The following is a 20,656-nucleotide window of genomic DNA, read 5'->3' as shown; positions in this document are numbered from 1 at the left end:
ATGTGTGTTCAACTGGTTAGAAGAATAGATGGCGAGTTCCATTCTTGAATTAGTGGGATATCCAAATCCGAATAATAGTTGTCATTGCAAACTTTAAACAACGACTGCAACACGATTTTTCTAACACTCATAGGACTCATCCAACTTGGATAATGTACTTGATGATCATATGACAACCGCTTCTGCTTTATGCGCAGGAGGTTTAATATCAGGCCTTTGTCATTCTTTGACTTTTTACCTTTTTTATTTTTCTTGTTCTGGAACTGGGCTCTGATCGTTTTCGTCTCTATAAAATATGGACGAAAGCATGTTTCTGCATTCTATAATCATTTTTTTATCCCATCACAACTCCTTATCCAAGACGAACTTCTCTGCCATAGAACATCAACTTAATTCAACACGTAATGTTTATCTAGCTCGGTAAGCCTGGTTGGATGAAAGTACTTATGCAAAAAAATAAAACATCTTTTTGCAACTAGTCGCATAAATAACTGTTTGGATGTACAATGTGTAAAGTGTGATAATAATAACACTAAGGGTCAATTTCTTCACCTCCGCTTAACTCTTGAGCGGTGCTTACCCATACGTTTAAATATGGTTTAAGGCCTAAGCGGAGGTGAAGAAATCGACCATAAGAGCCAATTTGTTTACCTTCGCTTAGCTCTTAAGCGATGCTCATTTATATACTCAAACCTAGTTTAACACTTAAGAGGAGGTAAAGATCTTAGTCTTGAGTCATGAAAAAATAATAGAAAATTAAATGTAGCTTATATGTTTATGATCGGGGTCTCCAGTAGCCTTGCGATCAAAGGCGTAGGATTGCCAATCCGGAGATAACGAGTTCCATTCTCGGTCCGGTCTTAGCTGTTTTCGGGTTAGAAACATTCTCGACACACTGGGCATAGTGTATCCATTGTACTTGTCACCCAAGATACATATTCATGCAATGGCGGGCATAGAAAAGATTTCAATCAATAGCTGAGGAAATGATAATAGAATACTAAGTTGAAATGCAGGCCAAGTTCCAGTTGAAATGTAGAGCCATTGAAGAAGAAGATATGTTTATAAGTACTCACGCATATAGTCTGAAAATAAATCGCTTTTGAATCCAATTTTAACACTTTTAAGGACACAATTTTCAGAATGCAAGTGACAGGCAGCTGCAAAAACCACTTTTTCATATTTGCTCCGTTGCAGCATGCACGATAAAGTGATTTCCAGATTTGCACCTAATCACCTAATAATTGATATTTGTGCAGTCAAAAGTATGAGGGAAAGAACGACCATTATGGAAGCCATTTGTGAAACCTATCGTGATAGTCCTAGAATTAATCAATACTTAGATTCTGCTTCATTATTGTGTTTTTTGTCGAACTAAAAATCATTCGGTGTAGAGGTACCTACTGGGTGGAGCTGCCGTGTTAATATTTTTAGAATGACATGTTGGGTGATCGTAAACGTCACTCGACGCCCTGGCATATTATTGTGATGATTAATGAGTGACGAATACCTACCCGTCTCCTGATACCGGTCGCATAAAACCACCACCCAAGAGACATTCATCATTGTCCACCGTAAGCCGGTAATCAATTATTCTAGTTGATGTTTTTGGGGATCCCTTCGAGCCTTGCGAGTGAAAGTGTTCGATTACCAAATACGTTTTTTGGGTAGAAAACATTCTTGGCTAGTTGAGCACTGGTACTTACCACGAAATGCATAGAAAGCCATCAATTAACAATTGTTTATAAATGCAAATGAGATAACAATGTTAAGGGCAAGTCAATTTCCAAAATAAACGAAGAGTCGTGGAAGAAAAGAAGAAATATTGCTTTTCTCTTTTTGTAAATTCAAAATGATATATAGAAAGGTGGTAATTTTACTATACTTAATGGTATTATTCGATAAAATTTTATTATTAGAGCTGGTTCAGTGGAATTGTCATTAGTTCTAATCCATTTAATTCCACTAGTTGATGGTGACATTACATATAAGTAGACGACAATAAGCTCATCTTTCGTATCTCGTGCGTCGTCTCTTTCGAGTCAAGTGTAATTTATAAACAAACTGTATTTGTTTTGAATTAATTAAGTAACTATATATTAAAGATGAGTTGAATGAACTGTCTAGTTCGATGTTCATACTGTTAGGCGAATTATTCAAAGCTTTCTCGCATAATTGAATTTGCGAATTATTTGTTAATAACATGTATGATGCTCGCCCAGCACGAAAATTACTAACCTAGGCTAGGCTTGGCTATTTTGCATTAATTAATTAAGAATTCCTCGCGTGTTTTATGTCTTTGTTGAAGTTCTAGGTGGTGTCGCTGTACGACGATATTTGAAAAACGAAAAAAAAAGCTTGATTATCCTTCCCTTCGCAACATTGGACACTTGCTTTCTGAGATTAAAATAACCATTTTTCCTTATCCTCCTGGTTCGTAGATTAATATACTTTCACTCTTTCTGCACCTATCATACGATACGTTTATAAGGAGATGTGTAGGCCGTTATTAGTTCATAGCGTGGCGTGGTGCCAATTATTGCGTGTGTTTAGTCGTAGACGTCACGGAGCGCCCAAGCCACGATATATATTATATGAGCTTGTCCGTAGTGAAAAGCACGCGGCAATTAATCGGAATAAATTAATTAAATCTCGTTTTCATCCGTTCTCACTTTCAGGACCGCGTTCGCCGGACATTGACACAAAATGGCCAATTACTTCGTCTGTTTGGTGGTGCAGCGACTGATACTACCGATCATCATGGCAATATGTAAGTAATTAGATGATACAAAAAATTGTTATAGAAAATTTATTTTCAAGTGTCACACGAGAGTGAGGTTATTTTCGTGAAAGTTTATTTGTAGTTTCGGATTCACACTTGCTTAAGTTCGAAATACTTTTTCACTTTTGAAATACATTCGGGGTTACTTATTCGATTCTTTATCTTAGTCCTTATATTCACCCATGGAAAACAAAGAAAATTTCTTAATTTATTTAATAAGAAGCTAACGGGCATTTTTTTTCTATTTTCGTCATGTTTTTTTCTGAAAATAAAATTCTGCCGGAAGTTTTTATCTGTTGTCTAACTAAAATAGTACATCGAAATTTCCTGAGGGTACCGTCACTATCAGGTGAATTTATTTTTCAAGAAAAATATAGATGATGATAACTTAGATTCATAGTTGTGTTGCTAATGAAACTGATCAAATGTTAAGTTTTCAAAACTGTCGCCTTATGACCAAATGTTTACTCTTTGAAAAAACTCTCCATCAGCTATTTGCATATTGTATCAGATTTTATCAATATTTAATTAAAATGAACAATATTTTGTTCATTATGTCATATTTTACAAATCAGGACAAAATTTTCAAAACGACTTATCTGCTTTTGTAAACAAAGATTCAAACGACGATTTGACGAATCTGATAGCTCTGCCACGCAAACCAACACCATGAACAGGTAGCGGAATCCTTCACCTACCTATTGGTGGTATTGGTTTGCGTGGGAGAGCTATTAGATTCGTCAAATCGTCGTTTGAATCTTTGTTTACAAAAGCAGATAAGTCGTTTTGAAAATTTTGTCTTGAAATATTGTCAGTCATTTATCTATTTTTTTGATTTTAAGGTGGTTATACAACAAAGCCACAAATCGGTCATCATGGAAACCACGTCCTTTTTTCAACTAATTTTCAAGAGCACGAATTGAGAGAACCATAACGCACATAGTGGTGGCCTAGAATCATTTACTTACTTATGCTATACAATCGACTTCAGTTTCAGCACTGTATGAAAAGTATTATGTCGTATTTTACCTATTCAAGATGGGAGTGGAAAACTGATTATATAATCACCTTAAGTAATACCAAAATCCTTTTCTTCTTCTTACTGGCTTAGCGTTTATTCCTTTATCAACTGCGAGGTTTCTAAGTCAAGTTACCATTTTTACATTCGTATATCATGAGGCTACCATGATAATACTTTCATACCCAGAAAGTCGAGACAATGTCCTGCCCGAAAATTTCCTAGACTGGACCGGGAATCAAACCCAGCTACCTAAGGCTAAGAAAGACTAAAAAATAACTGTTATAATCGCTAAAGCGCAGCTGACTAGGACACGATGTCCTTAATTGGCAAAACATCCTCTGCAAACGTGATTGTATCAAATTTGATGTGGTCATTATGTTATGTCATTTGTGCATAATCTATGAGAACCCGCTTCTTATCCAGGTTAAAGTCAGGTCCCCCAAATGACGAAAACATAAACCAAAGTCAGGCAGTAAGGTTGTGTGGGAAATGGCTCATAAAACGTCATCCTCTGAAGTAGAGCTTACCTTACTTAGCGTGGGACATGTTGAACAAGCAAGAAAAAAGTGTGGCACGATAGTCCTGGCCATATAGCCATAAAGAACACAATTTCTTCCACGTGGTCCCTTCCATCTATGGGCGATTTCCTGGCGCTATATTTTGCTGTTGATACAACGACTTACATAATGAACTTTTCCGCGTCGTTTATTTATTCGCTTTGTTGTCCTTTTTGACGCTGGCAGTGATTTTTACTTCCTGGAGCGCTGATGGTGGTGTCGCCGTCGTCGGTGAGTGTGATGCACGTGGAAGGTGGTGTTATCATCGGAAGGATTCACTATCCCGAGTGAAGAGATATGTGAGACAGATTGAAAAAATTTGAATAGAATATTATTTAATCATAAACTGATGGCTGGAAGAAACTTCGACACGAACATTATCAAATGGATTCACACCATGCTTGCAAAAAGATAAATCTCTTCAAAGCTGAGAAGTTCGTCTTTTACAGTATGGGCAACAAAAGATTGCCCTCAGGGAGGGGTCCTTTCACCATTAATGTGGTCCTTAGTTGTAGACAATCTTCTAGGAAGCTTAGAAGAAAAAGGTTTCGAGGTTGCAGGCTTTGCTGATGATATTGTCATCATAATGAGGGGCAAATTCGACAATATCTTTTCTGAAAGAATGCAATGGGCTTTAAATTTTACCCAATCGTGGTGTATTCAGGGAGGGCTTATCATTAATCCGTCAAAATTGTAATTGTACCATTCACTAGAAAAAGGAAACTTGATCTAAAAGCTCTAAAGCTTGGAGGACTAGAAATTCAGCTTAGTGAACAGGTCAAATACCTGGGAGTCATTCTGGATTCAAAACTAAAATGGAATGCTTATATTGAGTGTGCGATCGGAAAGGCAACTAGTGCTTTCTTGATATGTTCTAAAAAATTTCGAAGAAAATGGGGCTTAAGACCAAAAATGATAAAGTGGATCTATACTTCCATTATTCGTCCAAAATTGACATATGCTGCTCTTGTATGGTGGCCAAAAACAAAAGAGGCTACTCCACAGAAGAAGCTGACAATACTGCAAAGGTTAGTGTCTATTGCTATAACGGGAGCGATGCGTAGCACCCCTTCAATATGATGCAATTCTAAATCTGCTACCATTGTATAAATTCATGCAGTTAGAAGCGGAAAAGAATATGCAAAAACTTAAACGATTGAAGTTATTCAAGTCTGGCGATTTAGTGGGCTACTTGAGTATCTCACAAAATTTTCAATTATGAATATAAATGGAGACTGGATGGACCCTGTGGAGAACTATGACATTCCTTACAACATATATGAACCATCATGTATGGTTTGGGATTTGCATTCTTTCATTGCGAAAGGTGTGCCAAGAGAACTCCGTAAATCTGTACTGGGTTCCAGGACACTGTGGCATGCTTTGCAGTTGTGATGCTTTGTACAAGGGTAGATCTAAATTTCTAAATAGTGGCTTCATGCAACCAGAAGATATTATGATTGCAAATCCTGGAAAGATAGTGGGTTTTATTAACTCAATTATTCCGGACTGGGAAAATACGAGTCTTAGGTTGTTTACTTGACAAATGGTGATCAACCTACAAGATGCGAACACATAAGTTAATAGTAATCAGGGGTATACCACAGAAGTTCAACTCAAAGGACGCAGTGGTTCTACGCCCAACAAAATTATAAAAAAACTGATGGCGGTTAGTCATATTTTTAACTGGAATAATAATCTAAAAGTTAATAATAGCAAAGTAAAATTGCCATGAAGAATTAGACATTTTCCATTAAAAAATAGGATTTCCTGAAATAATGCAAAACTTCCATAAACAATTGAGAATTTTCCCGAAAATAAAAATAAATTAGCACTTTTAAAACCAAAAATTGCAATTATAAAAGAACAATTTTCTATAAAGTAATAAAAATGTTCCACGGAAAAAATACAAAATTGCCATGAATAAATCAATATTACCAATTAACATTATTACAAAATTTAGAAATATAGAAATATTTTTTTTCCATGAAATATAGAAAAAAAATCCACAAGATAATCAATAAAGAGCAATAAATAATAAGAAAATTTCCATAAAAAAACACAAAAAGCAATAAAGTTGATATAATTTTCCATGAACTCTAAACGCTTTTAAAGAAAAAAAAAAATGCTCAGTTTTACTGCTTCATGGAAATTTTCATATTTTTTGTTGTTTTTGCTCTTGTTTATTTTCCCTGGCCAGCTTCAATTTACGGTAGATTGAGGGGTACAATATTAATTTTAAATCGGGTCTCCTTGAACGATTGAACACGGGACACGGTGGAATTGTCGATGATCAATTGTTTCGCGATGTAGCTGTGGGACTGATTTGTATTTTCCGTCATCGCGTTAATATTTTTTGTCGGACTAGACACTTTCTCGCTTGGAAACTATCTCGGTCAGGGTTTCGACTTTTCGTTTCGATGAGTAAACGTTTTTCGGGCCAAACGAGAATCTACTCTATATCTTTCAACCATTAATCTTTCTCTGGTGGTAGCTTTGGAAGATAAACGAAAATCGTGCCCATTAGATGAAACCCCTTTTTCGTTTTATCGTTTGTATCTCTCGCTCACTTTTCGCGAGCATTAGCGCAGAACAATTATAAAAATTGTATGGCCGAGGTGGGATCTGAACCCAGAATATTATCAATAATAGCCGAAGGGATACGCCCACTCTAGCCATATCACCACGCTGTTTTCATGTAGGTATTAGGGAAAGGCCAGGATATGGAATAAATCGAGCAAACCATCTTTCCGCGGTAATCGAAGTGAGCGAAAAATTGATATCAAAATTATGTGCAAAATTTTGTCACAATATGTGGTATCGAGAGCAGAGTTCGTAATGCTCACTCATTCTCAGGAGGACATGATGCTCCCTCACGAAAATTTTTGGGGAGAAATCACTTTTTGGGAAAGAAATACAGATTGGAGAATGATATCAATTTTTCGCTCACTTCGATTACGTAAACGTTACATTTTAAACTAGTTTTACACAAAAAAAAATTATCAATTTTTACTACACGCAAAAAAAGCGTTCCCGAATTCGTGAACCAGCAAAAATACACTGTGATTTAACTCATGGAGTCGGTAACATCAGTCACGTTTTCCAGAACGTTCCAAAAAACGTGACTGTATTCCTGAATCCGTGACTGTTGCTCCCGAAAAAATACACCGTGAACTCGTTATTTCACGAATTCATGCACGCTTTTTTTGCGCGTTATACACAAAAGAAAGTGTTGCATTTTGGTCGAGTACAATATAAAGCCTCCGTTGAGCCGCTCGGGTAATTATAACATCCTAAACCGGAACAAGGATGATGACCTGGATCTCGCAGTATTGATACAAATCTTCCAGCTGGTGAAGAATCCTATCAGGAAACCCAGTCGTATGTATCAGAAGTTGTTCCACTGAGTGGGATCTCGTCGACAGGAATCTTTTGATGATTTTTACCAGATAGCTTGGAATATTTTACCACAAGGGCCAAGATCGTCATGCCAGATGTTGTCGAAAGTTTTTTTTTATGTCAAGCAATACCATTGCAGAGGTTTTGGACATTGACTTGTTCGGATTTATGATGTTAGTGACTCGAGTTGGCTGTTGGCTGGTCCACGGTGGAACTCGCGCCGGAGTAGTGCTTCGCATTCAGGTTGCCTGCAATGTAGAGTTTACGCCGCCGAGCCATCCCGATAGTTCGCCTCTTTGATTCTATCACAAACGCCCGAATGACACTCGCCCGAATTCCATTTGCCCGAATGTAACAGTCGCCCGAATTCAATTCGTCCGAAAAGACCAAACGCCCGAAAAGACCATTCGCCCGAATAGGTCATATATATGTAGGGGAGAATGTTCCCAAACCGACCCCCCAAATGGCAGAGGTCATGAAATTGCCTAAAATGATTTTTTTGGCCATGTTTCGTAGTCCATATTGTAGAGGGAACATTATTCTATATTTCTGAGGCTTCATTGTGGGTGCAGCTGTGGAATGTTAGGACATACAGAGGGTGAAGTGGAAGTATACGTTTTCGGCATTCTCAAAAATGGTGGTCCGAAACTGACCTCCCCATGTTCCGAAACCGACCCCCTTCCTGTAGCCCAGAACTGTCTTATATTTTACAAACAAATAGACAAACAAAAAACGGCAAACAATGTGCAGACAGATTAACCGACAGCGCCATCTGCGAGAAACACCGGAGAATCGGTACACTCCCCCCACAATTATGGAACACTTTTGCCAAAAAGTAATAATTTCACAATGAAATTCACTAGATTAGATAACTAACTAGCAACCCATCATAATTTTAACTGCCCCGAATGCTTAAAAACGAGACAAATTAAATTGATCAGTGTTAAACGGTCTAGAATTTCCTGTATAAATCGCTTCTTGGGTCGACATCCACGCCCAAAAGCAATAATTGTAGGTTACTTTTACATTGTAACAATGACATTGGCAGTATGAACAAATTTGTGGCTAATATCTGCATTAAAACGGTATTGTTTACATTCGCCGCCATCTTGGACACGAAGTTTTCCATAATAAGGTTATTTGCAATCGATTGGATGTTTTTGTAATTTTGTAATCTCGGATTGAACCGAGAATTTTGTCAGAAACTCCCCCAAGAAATTCTTACAGAAGCTTCACCAGGAATTTCTCCTCTAACTGATTATGGAGTTCCTCAAGGAGTTTCTCCTGATTCTCTACTCCGATTCTCCCAGGAGTTCTTCCTGGAATTCCTTCTGGAAATCCTCCAGGACATTCTCCTAGAATGCCGTCAGGAGTTCTCCTGGAATTACTTCAGGAGCTCATTCTGAAAGTCCTCCGGAAGTTTCAGAAAAGATTCTAGGACTTTCAAAAAGAATTCTAGTAGAACATTCTAATTTCAATCCAGGAGTAATAAAAGAGGAATTTCGGGAAGAAAAAATGTTTGCATACCATCTAGGATTGCTGGAGAAATTCCAAGAGGAATAGCACAAGAATTCCTCCAGCAGTTCCTCCTGGAATTCCTCTAGCAGTTCCTAATGGAATTCCTCCAGGAATTCTTCCAGGAGTTCCTCTTGGAATTTCTCCAGCAGATTCTCTTGGAATTCCTCCAGGAGTTCCTTTTGGAATTCCTCCTGCAATACCTATACAGGAGTTCCTCCTGCAATTCCTCCAGGAGTTCCACCTGGAATTCCTCCAGGAGCTCTTCCTACAATTCCTCCAAGAGTTCCTCCTGGAATTCCTTCAGGAGTTCCTTCTGAAAATCCTCCAGAAGCTCCTCCTGTAATTCTTCCAGCAGTTCCTCTTGAAATTCCTCCAGCAGTTCTTAGTGGAATTTCTCCAGCAGTTCCTCCTGGAATTCCTTCCACAAGTTCCTTCTGGAATTCCTAAAGCATTTCCTCCTGGAATTCCTCCAGCAGTTCCTTCTGGAATTTCTCCAGGAGTTCCTCTTGAAATCCCTCCAGGAGTTCCATCTGAAATTCCTTCAGTAGTTCCTCTTGAAATTCCTCCTACAATTCATCCAGGAGATCCTCCTCCTGGAATTTCGCCAGGAGTTCCTCCTGGAATTTCGCCAGGAGTTCCTCCTGGAATTCTTTCAGGAGTTCCTCTTGGAACTCTTCCAGGAGCTCCTCCTGGAATTCCTTCAGGAGTTCCTCCTGCAATTCCTCCAAAAGTGCCTCCTGGAATTCCTCCAGCAGTTCCTAGTGGAATCCTTCCAGCAGTTCCTCCTGGAATTCCTTCCACGAGTTCCTTCTGGAATACCTAAAGCATTTCCTGCTGAAATTCCTCCAGGAGTTCCTCTTGGAATTCCTCCTACAATTCATCCAGGAGTTTCGCCAGGGGTTCCTCCTGGAATTCCGCCAGGAGTTCCTCCTAGAATTCTTCCTGGAGTTCCTCCTGGAAGTCCACCTGGAGTTCCTCCTGGAAGTCCCACTGGAGTTCCTCCTGGAAGTCCTCCAGGAGTTCTTTCTGGAAGTCCTCCAGGAGTTCCTGCTGGAAGTCTTCCAGGAATTCCTCCTGGAAATCCTCCAGGAATTCCTCCTGGAAATCCTCCAGGAATTCCTCCTGGAAATCCTCCAGGAATTCCTCCTGGAAATCCTCCAGGAATTCCTCTTGGAAATCCTCCAGGAATTCCTCTTGGAAATCCTCCAGGAATTCCTCCTGGAAATCCTCCGGGATTCCTCCTGCAAATCCTCCAGGAATTCCTCCTGGAAATCCTCCAGCAATTCCTCCTGGAAATCCTCCAGCAATTCCTCCTGGAAATCTTCCTGGAATTCGTCCAGCAGTTCCTCGTGGAATTCCTCCAGCAGTTCCTCCTAGAATTCCTTCAGCAGTTCCTCATGGAATTCCTCCTGCAATTCCTTCTGGAATTACTAAAGCATTTCCTCTTGGAATTCCTCCAGCAGTTCCTTCAGGAATTCCTCCAGCAGTTCCTTCTGGAATTCCTCCAGAAGTTCCTCCTAGAATTGCTCAATGAATACCTCATGGAATTCCTCCAAGAGTTCCTCCTACAATTCATCCAGGAGTTCCGCCAGGGGTTCCTCCTGGAATTCCTCCAAAAGTTCCTCCCGAAATTCCTCAAGGAGTACCTAAGGGAATTCCTCCAGAAGTTCCTCCTGCGATTGATCCAGGAGTTCCGTCAGGGGTTCCTCCTGGAATTCCTCCCCAACTTCCGGAGTAATTCCCATAGGAACTTCCAGAGAAACTTTTTGTAAAAAAAAGGATTCCACCAGGAGTTTTAAAAGAATTTTCGATTGAATTTCCCCTTGTAGAAATCCTTCAGAAGTTTAGAGCTCTCCATGAAATCCAAAAAGAGACTTCTATGAATTGAGTCTGGTGAGATTCCTCCGGGAATTTTGAATGAATTGCTCCACAAACTCCGTAAGGATAAGTCGGGGAATTCCAGAACAATCCCTCAGGAGACCCGAAGAAAGCACTCTAGGAATTCCGAAAAAGTTCCTCCAGGAATTCCGTCACGAGTTCCACTAGGAATCCTTCCAAAAGTTTCACCAGGAATGCATAAAAAAATTCCACCTGTAGCTCCTTCCCGAATTCCTCTTGAAATTCTACCAGAAATTTCTTTATGGGAGTTCCAAAAGAAATCACCCCAGGAAATCGTAAAAATGTTCCACCAGAAATTCTCCAAAAAGGAATTCCTTCCAAGCTACCAGTAAGGAACTTCAAACAGCCATTCAGCAGCTCAATCATGACAAACTGGCAAATGAATTCACCACCAGTCGTACTCAATGGATCTTGATCCCTCCTCTATCCCCTCACATGGGTGGGGCTTGGGAACGGCTTGTTCGCACCGTTAAGCAAAACCTTGCAGTAATGCAACCTAGCAGACTCCCTACCGACGAAGTTCTTCAAAACGCGATCACAGAGGTTGAGAATATTGTTAATTCTCGGCCACTTACGGACATCCCAATTGACCATGATGATTCGCCTGTGCTGACACCAAACCACTTCCTATTGGGTTCAGCCAATGGTCTACGATCATGGGTTGCATTTGACGACAGCCCAACGCTACTCAAAAACTGTTATACGCAATCTCAAGTCATGGCAAATGTATTCTGGAAACTGTGGGTGCGTGACTACCTACCAAGCATTACTCGTCGATCAAAATGGTTTATACCTGTTAAACCTATCGCTGTTGGTGACATTGTATTGATCGTAGACCCCAAACTGGCTCGGAACTGTTGGCCGAAAGCAAGAGTAATTGCCACACATGAAGCACCCGATGGACAGGTTCGTCGAGCCACGGTTCAAACATCAACTGGAGGTATATATGAACGTTCAGCAATATCTCTGGCGGTCCTCGACGTAGGCGCTGAGAGAAATACGCGATCAGAAGACCAAGGATGTTATCGATCATTTAGTAATTCGCGTTCGATCATTTAGTAGTTTCTCAATTACTCATTCCAGAAGCTGAATTTCAAAATGTGTTGTATGGTGGACTTCTAGTGCGAAGGTTTTTCTGCAACTCTGCCTAATGGTTTGTTGTTTGAATTCCACTAGTAACGGAGTTATAACTATAGTTTCAGTAAACCTTCGCACTAAATGATATACAAAATTTTGAAATTCAGCTTCTGGAATGAGTTATTGAGAAACTACTAAATGATCGAACGCGAATTACTAAATGATCGATAACATCCTTGCGAGAAGACTCTTCGGGCATTGAGGGGGGAGCGTGGAATACGCCCCGTCGATAACTAAAGCCGACGCAGATGACAAACCACACCTAGCACCGTAAAGGGGATTGTCAGTGACAAAACAAATCTAAAGAGGAATTGATACACTATAAGATAACTATTGTTAAACGTAAACACGGTAACGCAGTGAATCCTCTATTATTCTAATTTATTACTAACTAAATTCCTTATTGCAGCATATCCTGTCCATTATCGATTAAATATATAAGTGCCCCCGTGTAGTGTAGCTGGTCTAAAATAGGTGAGCTCAAGACCACTAGAAATTATGCACAATGTGTTAGGGTAATTCGCCAAATGTTGAACGGCTAATTTCTTCGCCTATTGTTGAACGCACGTGCATTTCTTATGGGAGTTAAACAATAGGCGACAAAATTAGCCGTTCAACATTTGGCGGTTTCCCTAATGTTTCGAATGCAACTATGTTTAGGTGACTAAGAGAAGAAACTAAAACAGAACCATTCGCCGACACTTATCGACAATCTATCGTAGCACGGTAGAGAAGGTAAGAGGTTTCAGTTGCTTAAAATGTGCAGTAAGATTTACAGCGAAGATCGTTAGGAAAAGCTGCTACAATTACATTATATTATTAACAGGGGTTCCACATCCGTTTAAAACGGAACGCAGTTGCGAGAGGCGCAAATACGAAGCTAGATCACTAAAAGTAAGCTAAAATTAAGGTAGAATGAAAGAAAATGTGCAAATATTCAAGAAATTATGTTTTCCAGGAATTTTATAATTTTTCCCGATCCACGAAGAAAAAAAATCATTGAATTTCGATCTAGTCTCGTCTTTCTACGCAACAGTCATCCATATTTAATAACTTGGAAACTGCAAGATGCATAAAGCTTCTGGAATAAGTAGATTGAGAACAAATAGCAACTTCCTTAATCCAAAATTCCATCTCAGAATTGTTCGTATTACGTTCAATCACAAAACTCGAGACGCTACGAATATGGTTTTATTCTACAACCGTTTTCGACAAACACTTAACATTTGCCACAGGCTCACCTGCTGATGTCCTGTTTCCGTCGGCGACTATTTTCTTCACCCACCCCGTTAACCCATATTTTTGTTGAACGAATATCCGAACACCATCGTCACGTGACTTCGTACAACCCGCGCCCTTTCGATCCTTTGCTTAACCGAACCGGTTACGCGGCAGCAGAGGTGTAACGAACGAAACGACTGAAACCTGTGATAGCAGAGAAGGAAATCCATTCACTTCTCACCACATTTCCACCTTGCCTTTATTGACCTGCTCACCGTTTTCCGCTTTGAGTCCGTTCCCCCTACTTCCTTCCGAAAATTTTATGAATGAAATGACTTTTTCTTTGTTAGTGTGGGCGGAGGGTGGCCACAAGTCGTTTGGCATTGCCGCCATACACAAATGACGTGTTGGAGAAAGAGCGATTGGTCCACGAAAGAAAATTGAATGTTTCATTCTAAGAACGCTACAATTAAAAGAGGGACTCTGGAAATTTGGAGTTCTAGCATTAATAAATCGGCGCTATAAATCGGTAATAATTATTCGCATTATCAAGCCAGTGCGGTATTTGTTACGCGTGTCACGTAAGAGACAGTCTGATTACAAATACGCGACCGTTGGTGACTCTCGTGTGCGCTCATGGGAAAAAGCAATGATAATTATTAGGGATTGATTTAACGCTCCCGTGTCAACAGGCAAGCAGTATGCAATGCATACTTGTCTGGATAACGTACATGTAAAATTATCATGATGGAGTACTCTCGTGTGGACAACTTATATGTAAACTAGCAAAGCAGAGTCTAGCTAGATGGTTTCTACATTCGATGTGTGTTTCCCATAACAAGTGAGGATGTTACTAACGCTTTTTATTGTATTTCTCTGAACAGGTTGCCTGATGAGGCCGGTAGGACTGTCGCTGCCGTATTTGCTCTTCCTATTCGGCTTACCCTTTGTGCCAGTAGCCACTGCAAGGAGTATAAAAGGTGAGTTTTTATGGAGGATTGATCGGGAATTTGCAGATACTAATTAGACACAAGAATATTGGCATATTAGTTTTGTTTAAATTGTGTTGTAATATATACTATGATGACAGTTTTGTCGTGCTGATTTGGGTCTACTTTTCGTGTATATTGTTAGATCTATACTCATCTCATAGATAACCTTGGTATATATGGCATTTTAAGGGGAGTAAATTATTCGGCCACAAACTTTTACAGAGTACATAGCGCGAATGCTCTCGTAGCTAACTGCTCAATAGTTTTCTATTTTTCACCCGAATATTTTGTTATGCCTACGTTTTCTTGATGAATCTTCTTGCTTGCAAAACTTTTTTAAAGACAATATTCTGTGTGGCAAATTAGTGCATATTTCATGGGATAACTTTAATACAACATTTATTACAAACATCTTCTTTTCTTCAGGTTCCACAGGGATTTATTTTAAGCTCTACATAGTTATCAGCATATTGCTGTTACTGGGTCATATAGCGTTTCAAATTGTGTTGATTGCACTAGGCGATCAGCTGATAGAGTCGTGCCAATTTCTGGAGGTTCTGCTTCGCCACATTGGGTTGGTCAAGTTCAAAGACCTGGATGCCGCAGTAGTCACGTATTGGATTTCGCCGGAGATCATCATGTGTCTCACGGCGATAGTAGTGTATGTGATATTGAAGAAGCTAGGCGACGAAAACATGGTAGGAGCGGAACAGCAGGCATCCACCACTCCGAGCTCACTGGAAGCACCGGACGTAATCTCGCTGAGAGCTGATCCGAACCCAGTCAGTAGAGAGAAGCTTGCGTTTCTCACCAAACTCGGAGTTCTGCTCAGCGTTGCAATGCTCTTGTTGGCAGCAGTCCTACAACCCTCTGTTCCCAGTGGGATCTATTTTGTAATATTTTTAGGATCTACCACATGGTGGGCTTGTTATAAGGAATTGGACAGGTACAAATGGAAAACCATCTGAGCTGCATTCGTTTATAATCTTTTTTTTTTATCTCAACAGAGCGTTTGGCGTAGTTTTAAGGATAACATTAGTGTTTTTAATTGTTCACATCATCGGCTTCCTTGGGTATCAGAATCCGTGGCCCCAGCAGTTGCTACCGGCGAACGAAACGATCGCCCGCATTTTTGCACTGACGCCAATTATGTCCTCTAGCTGTGACAATTTGACCGATATCCGGTACGTGTACTTCAACAGTGATCTAGGCTCCGATTACTACCTCAATCCGGTTGTTCTGATGCTGTGTTACTATTGTATATCAATCACATCATCGCTACTTATGAGACCAAGAGTGAGTATCAGTGACAAATGGGAACTAATATGTTGAATTTGAACCAGCTTAATAAGAAAGTACTAACCATTACTAGGCAGAATTGAGTTGTAATGCAATAAAACCCCTACCCTAGCGCCCAATTAGGTTCTAATTTTAGAGGATTGTAACTAACCACCCAATTAATAGTGAATGCGTTCCTAACAAATAGCTGCTAACGTTTCAAACTAATATTTTCTTCCCGTATGAAAATGCGCTTTTTCTCGTCAAACCTGAAACCAAATTTACGCGGCTGCCCAACTGCCAAACCTCACTCACCTCCTCAAAATCGAAAATTAACATCACTCCGCATCGAATAATTGGCTCCCATCAAACCGCACGCACCAATCCCCTGCCGCGCTCGAAAACCTGAAATTGCTGTACTCGCGTGCGTATGCTATTGAAATGCTTGCCTTCGAACCCGCCCCAAGATGACGGAAAAGGAACTCAAACGCCAGGAACTTTTCTACCAGCTCGAAAGTGGGGTTCGCCTCCAGCGTCAGATTTCTTTCCGCATGCAGCGGAAGAATATTCTTCGCAAGACGCTGACCAGCGATCGGTGGCGGGGAGCGGCCCGCAAAGTGAAAGTAAGCTTCCGCTTCCTGGGGTTTTTCCATTTTTTCCGTTTTCCTTTACCTTTGTTTTGCTGTAATATAAAGAAAATGCTGTCTCCTTTCGGATTAGCTTCCAATCCTCACACGCCCTCGCACTTCCTCTAGTAGTGTGGTAGAAGCACAGAACAAGCAGACATTATGCATGAGAATATTCCATCAATTGATCGATTCATAACATATCAGCCACCCGTTGTGCGTTAATCGATTATATTGATGTTCGATTCGATTCGATTTGTTATTTTCCCAAGATAGATTGAATAGCAGATGTCGTTAGCGTTTTCGGGACGATATATTTTGTCTGTAAATTTTCCATGCGTTTTGTCTGTTTGTCTGTGGTAGAAGTATTATAGTTTTCGAGTGTTGCACGGAGTGTCCTTATGCTACTAACGATGGATAAGTTGCACATTATTTAGTCACCTATATTTCATTGATTTTCCGCGAGCATGATGGGAATGCTTTGCTCATTTTGACGACCCTTTCCGGAGTGGTTTCAGTAGCAGTAGCATGATAAGTACCTAGCGGGCCAAATCAGCAAGGTAGGGATGCTATTTTTACGCTGTCTATTTGTTTGATTGACGTAACACGAAGACTCAATTGGCCAGAGGGGTTCAATCTCTAATAGTGAAAATATGCACGAAAATTGCTTGGGGTTAGTAAGACATTGTTGCATATTTTTGGTTCAGAAAGTGCCGCATTGTTTGTACCAGGGTGTTCAAAAAACAAGTTCAGCATTTTAGCTGAGATAAGCATTTTATTCTCAAACTACACCAGAGTTATTCTTTCTTTCTTTTTATCTTTATTCATATGAATTTTGATATTTGAATCAGTTCTTCACTCGTCGTGTATACCAAGGCCATGGGCACTTGTTTGGGGAGTGGCTTCAAAGGCCACCCTCAGGTCCAATTTTGGGACCTTCTATAGGCAAAAATTTATCAATAAATCATAATAGTACCGTGAAGTACCCTAATTTCGCGCACTTAAGGCTCTATAAACCGTAATCAATCCGATAATGACGATGATTTTATTCGAATCCGCACTAATACTAATAAAGTTTAGAACTAAATTCAATATTTTTGCGCTATTTGCCGACTTACCTCCATCATAATATATTCATGGCATTTCCATATTAGTTTTTCACTTATCCAAATTAACAATTTCTGAAGAATTGCAGGAAAAACGATGAAAACTGCCTTTTTTCCTGAGCCGGCATTCGTATTTTTTTCAAACGCATACTAACTCCGAACGTTCGGAGCAAACACATACACACGCACTTGATTTTTCACTTGATCTTTCCCCACTGTTTTCTTGATTTAATCACTCCTAAAACATATTCACTAACTGAGTTTCACATTTTTCTTCAATATTGACTACCAATTCATTCACTTCGCGTCCAAAAACTGTCGAAAACTGCTTCCCAAAAATCGAAGTGAGAGACAAATTTGACGACCGTATTGTGAATGCAATAAAATGCGGAAGACTCAAATTCACTAGCGCAATAAGTGAAATGGTGAGTTCAAAATCTACGCGATGCAACTTCATTCAATCCGAACAATACAACGTATACGCCAGCCAACACGCAAACAAAGATGTGCATACACAAGGAAATAATCATCTCTTCTCCGTTGCCAGATTTGTTTATTGGAAAAAATCATTGCTGTTTGTCGGATTGAACAAATATACCAGAAATAAATATTTAAACATGTTATGTAAGCTGCTGTTAAATTGCAAGTGGTGAATAAAAAATTTTAAACCGATAAATACCCATATATTTGATACACCGTGAACATGTGTTGTGATATAGAATAAACATTTCGTCAAGTCTGGCAACATTATGCATCAGCTGGCATATTTTTAACACCCCATTTCCACCCACCCCAGTTGTAAACAAAATTTATCTATCGCTGTTGCACTTTTCCGTACCAATTGCCTCACTATTACAGACAAGCGATGCAGTCATTAATTCTCAAAACATTGTGATGGAGTCTTGAGTCTTGAGATCTGACAAAGTTAAAACGTTCATTAAAAAACATGTAGTGGCCATTTGGAAACATTTGCTACTGCATCACGTAGTAGAAGGATTCTAGGTTCTCAAAAAAATGTTACTGGCAAATTTTGCTGCTATTAAAAAAAAAAAATGGAATATGAATCCGAGACCGTTGTATGCTCCTTATTTCGCGCAAGAAAATAGGATAGTTCCTAATTTCGCGCAAAAGTGTTCCTAACTTCGCTCATGTTTGGAATTGAATATCGTTATTGGTTTGATGAAATATAATCAATTAACCAATAGAAGCATGCATCCATTGTTCAAAATATGCAGATAACGGTATCAGACAGCCGTCAGTGACCCATTCTTTAGTCGAAATGGTATGTGCCTATATTTCGACCCTGGAGCTTTGCTTAGATTTTACTTTATGCATTTTAGTTGGCACAAGTCATAATTCCTAAAATATCGTTTGCTTCTGATATATAAACCATATTTTAAGAAAAAAAGCATTGTATGAGCAATGTTTAGCTGGTGTATAAAAAAGTTTAAATTTTCGAGACGTCATGAAAGAAAGTCTTAAATTCCGCTATCTCTTACATAGGACATGTTCAAATATGTGTTTTGTTCAAGACATCTTCAATATTATATACATTATCGAAAAAGCTGCTGTAGTTTTATCTTAAGTTTAGCATCATTTTACACATCGCACATTTTAGCATCATTTTACACATCGGATTTGGTAGCTATTGCAGGCACTGATCTATAAGATTTTTCAAGTCAACATTAGTCGATGTCGGTGGTTATCCGCCTGAAAATTAGATAAAAAGCGTATGGGAATGAACTTTTCGGGCTCTATTCAGTGTAAAACTGTCCTGTGTATTATATTGCTTTTGTTTCATTAGAATGTTGGAAATGAAACTACGCAACAACAATAAACGAAATTAGGCACCATAATTACTCTCATATACCTAATTTCGCTCACAAAGCGGAAGTCTAAATAAACACAAAATTCATAAAATTTTACACTTTTCAATAGTAATGACGAATAAACATATCCAACAGAGCATAATGGATACAAATATTTCCAAAAAGTAGCCAGTTTTGTACAGTAAAATCATTTGTTTACTTGGGTCATGTTCTTCGTCGCTGTGCTAAGCACAAGCAAATATGGCGGTCGATGGGAGGATCAAATTGAAATAATTTTATTTGGTGTACTAAACCAAGTTTGTTTTCCAATTTTTTTCGTGAAAAACATTCAACAACAATGATATTTTGTAATCCTCCAGATTTTTCAATTTTGACTGGTACCTAAAAATTGAAAAAAATAAATGATTTTATAATGCGCGAAGTTAGGGCGCGCGCGAAATTAGGGCACATCACGGTACTAACATTGATAAATCTTAGATCTTATACTTTTAAATTAGTTTGAAATTAAAATCTGGTCGACAAAGGTAACATATGTGAATAATTTTAAGGTGGTTCGATTCAGAAATCCGAGACCAATCGTACAGTGGAGATCCAGGTATCATTTGGTAGCCTTCCAACCTTGGGAGAGCTCAAAGAAAGCTCGACCGCCCAGTTTTGTGGGTGTTAACACGAGATTACCCTCGTACGGTACCCTTATATGAAAAATACCAAAAACCTGAAAATAGAGTTTTTTTTCGCTTCCAGAAGCTACTGTAAAAAAATCAGCCAGATCCCTCAAGTCAAAATGGGTGCTCAACAAGCATGAAGCTTATATCGCAAAATATGGTAAAATGCATACTGTCCAATCTTTTACCTCTAGCTGGCGTTGTAGTGATGCTGGTTGGGTTGTCCGAAAGCGCGTCCCTGACGCTGACAGGTATCCCAGGAAACCTAGCATTTGTCTGTATGTCCGTGTGGCGTGTGTCCGACTCGGGTGATGATTTGGTGATCCTTCAGGTTGATTAAGTTCGTCCAGGCCGATATGCTTCCCTTGAATTTCTGCAGCTGTCCAGTAGTGGAAGTCCTCCAGGACATTTCTCAGTAGTCTCACACTGTCTTTCGAATCCAGATGTTCCGCCCCTCACAGGGACGGCTGACGGAAATCGCCGGCCCTTATATTCGACTCCGGAAAGGTCCTGGAAGGGTAGCTATATGTCTTAAAAACTCGTCGGGATAATCATGTTGGTTGAACTTTCTTTAATAAAGCTCGGCAACCGACCTTCTCAAAGCCACCGAGTTATCACCCCTTCGG

General features: G+C 39.5%; 1 protein-coding gene across 22 annotated transcripts in view; it reads left to right on the top strand.

Annotated features, from left to right (window-relative positions):
* The window catches only part of LOC134213583 (piezo-type mechanosensitive ion channel component), a 136,222-nt gene that overhangs the window by 42,387 nt on the left and 73,179 nt on the right, over positions 1 to 20,656 (top strand). For 18 of the 22 annotated variants that reach the window (XM_062692783.1, XM_062692770.1, XM_062692767.1 and 15 more), the window contains 5 exons: positions 2,679 to 2,770; positions 14,419 to 14,514; positions 14,953 to 15,472; positions 15,534 to 15,822; positions 16,272 to 16,427. In XM_062692783.1, the coding sequence (XP_062548767.1) occupies positions 2,707 to 2,770; positions 14,419 to 14,514; positions 14,953 to 15,472; positions 15,534 to 15,822; positions 16,272 to 16,427 (1,125 nt within the window). In that variant the 5' untranslated portion in view covers positions 2,679 to 2,706. The remainder of the gene's footprint in view (positions 1 to 2,678; positions 2,771 to 14,418; positions 14,515 to 14,952; positions 15,473 to 15,533; positions 15,823 to 16,271; positions 16,428 to 20,656) is intronic. The other 4 variants (XM_062692778.1, XM_062692777.1, XM_062692774.1 and 1 more) reach the window with 1 other exon arrangement.

The sequence above is a fragment of the Armigeres subalbatus genome, chromosome 2 (assembly GCF_024139115.2).
Source record: "Armigeres subalbatus isolate Guangzhou_Male chromosome 2, GZ_Asu_2, whole genome shotgun sequence".
Taxonomy (NCBI): domain Eukaryota; kingdom Metazoa; phylum Arthropoda; class Insecta; order Diptera; family Culicidae; genus Armigeres; species Armigeres subalbatus.
The sequence above is the reverse complement of the archived record's forward strand: the minus strand, read 5'-3'. Positions and strand labels throughout refer to the sequence as shown.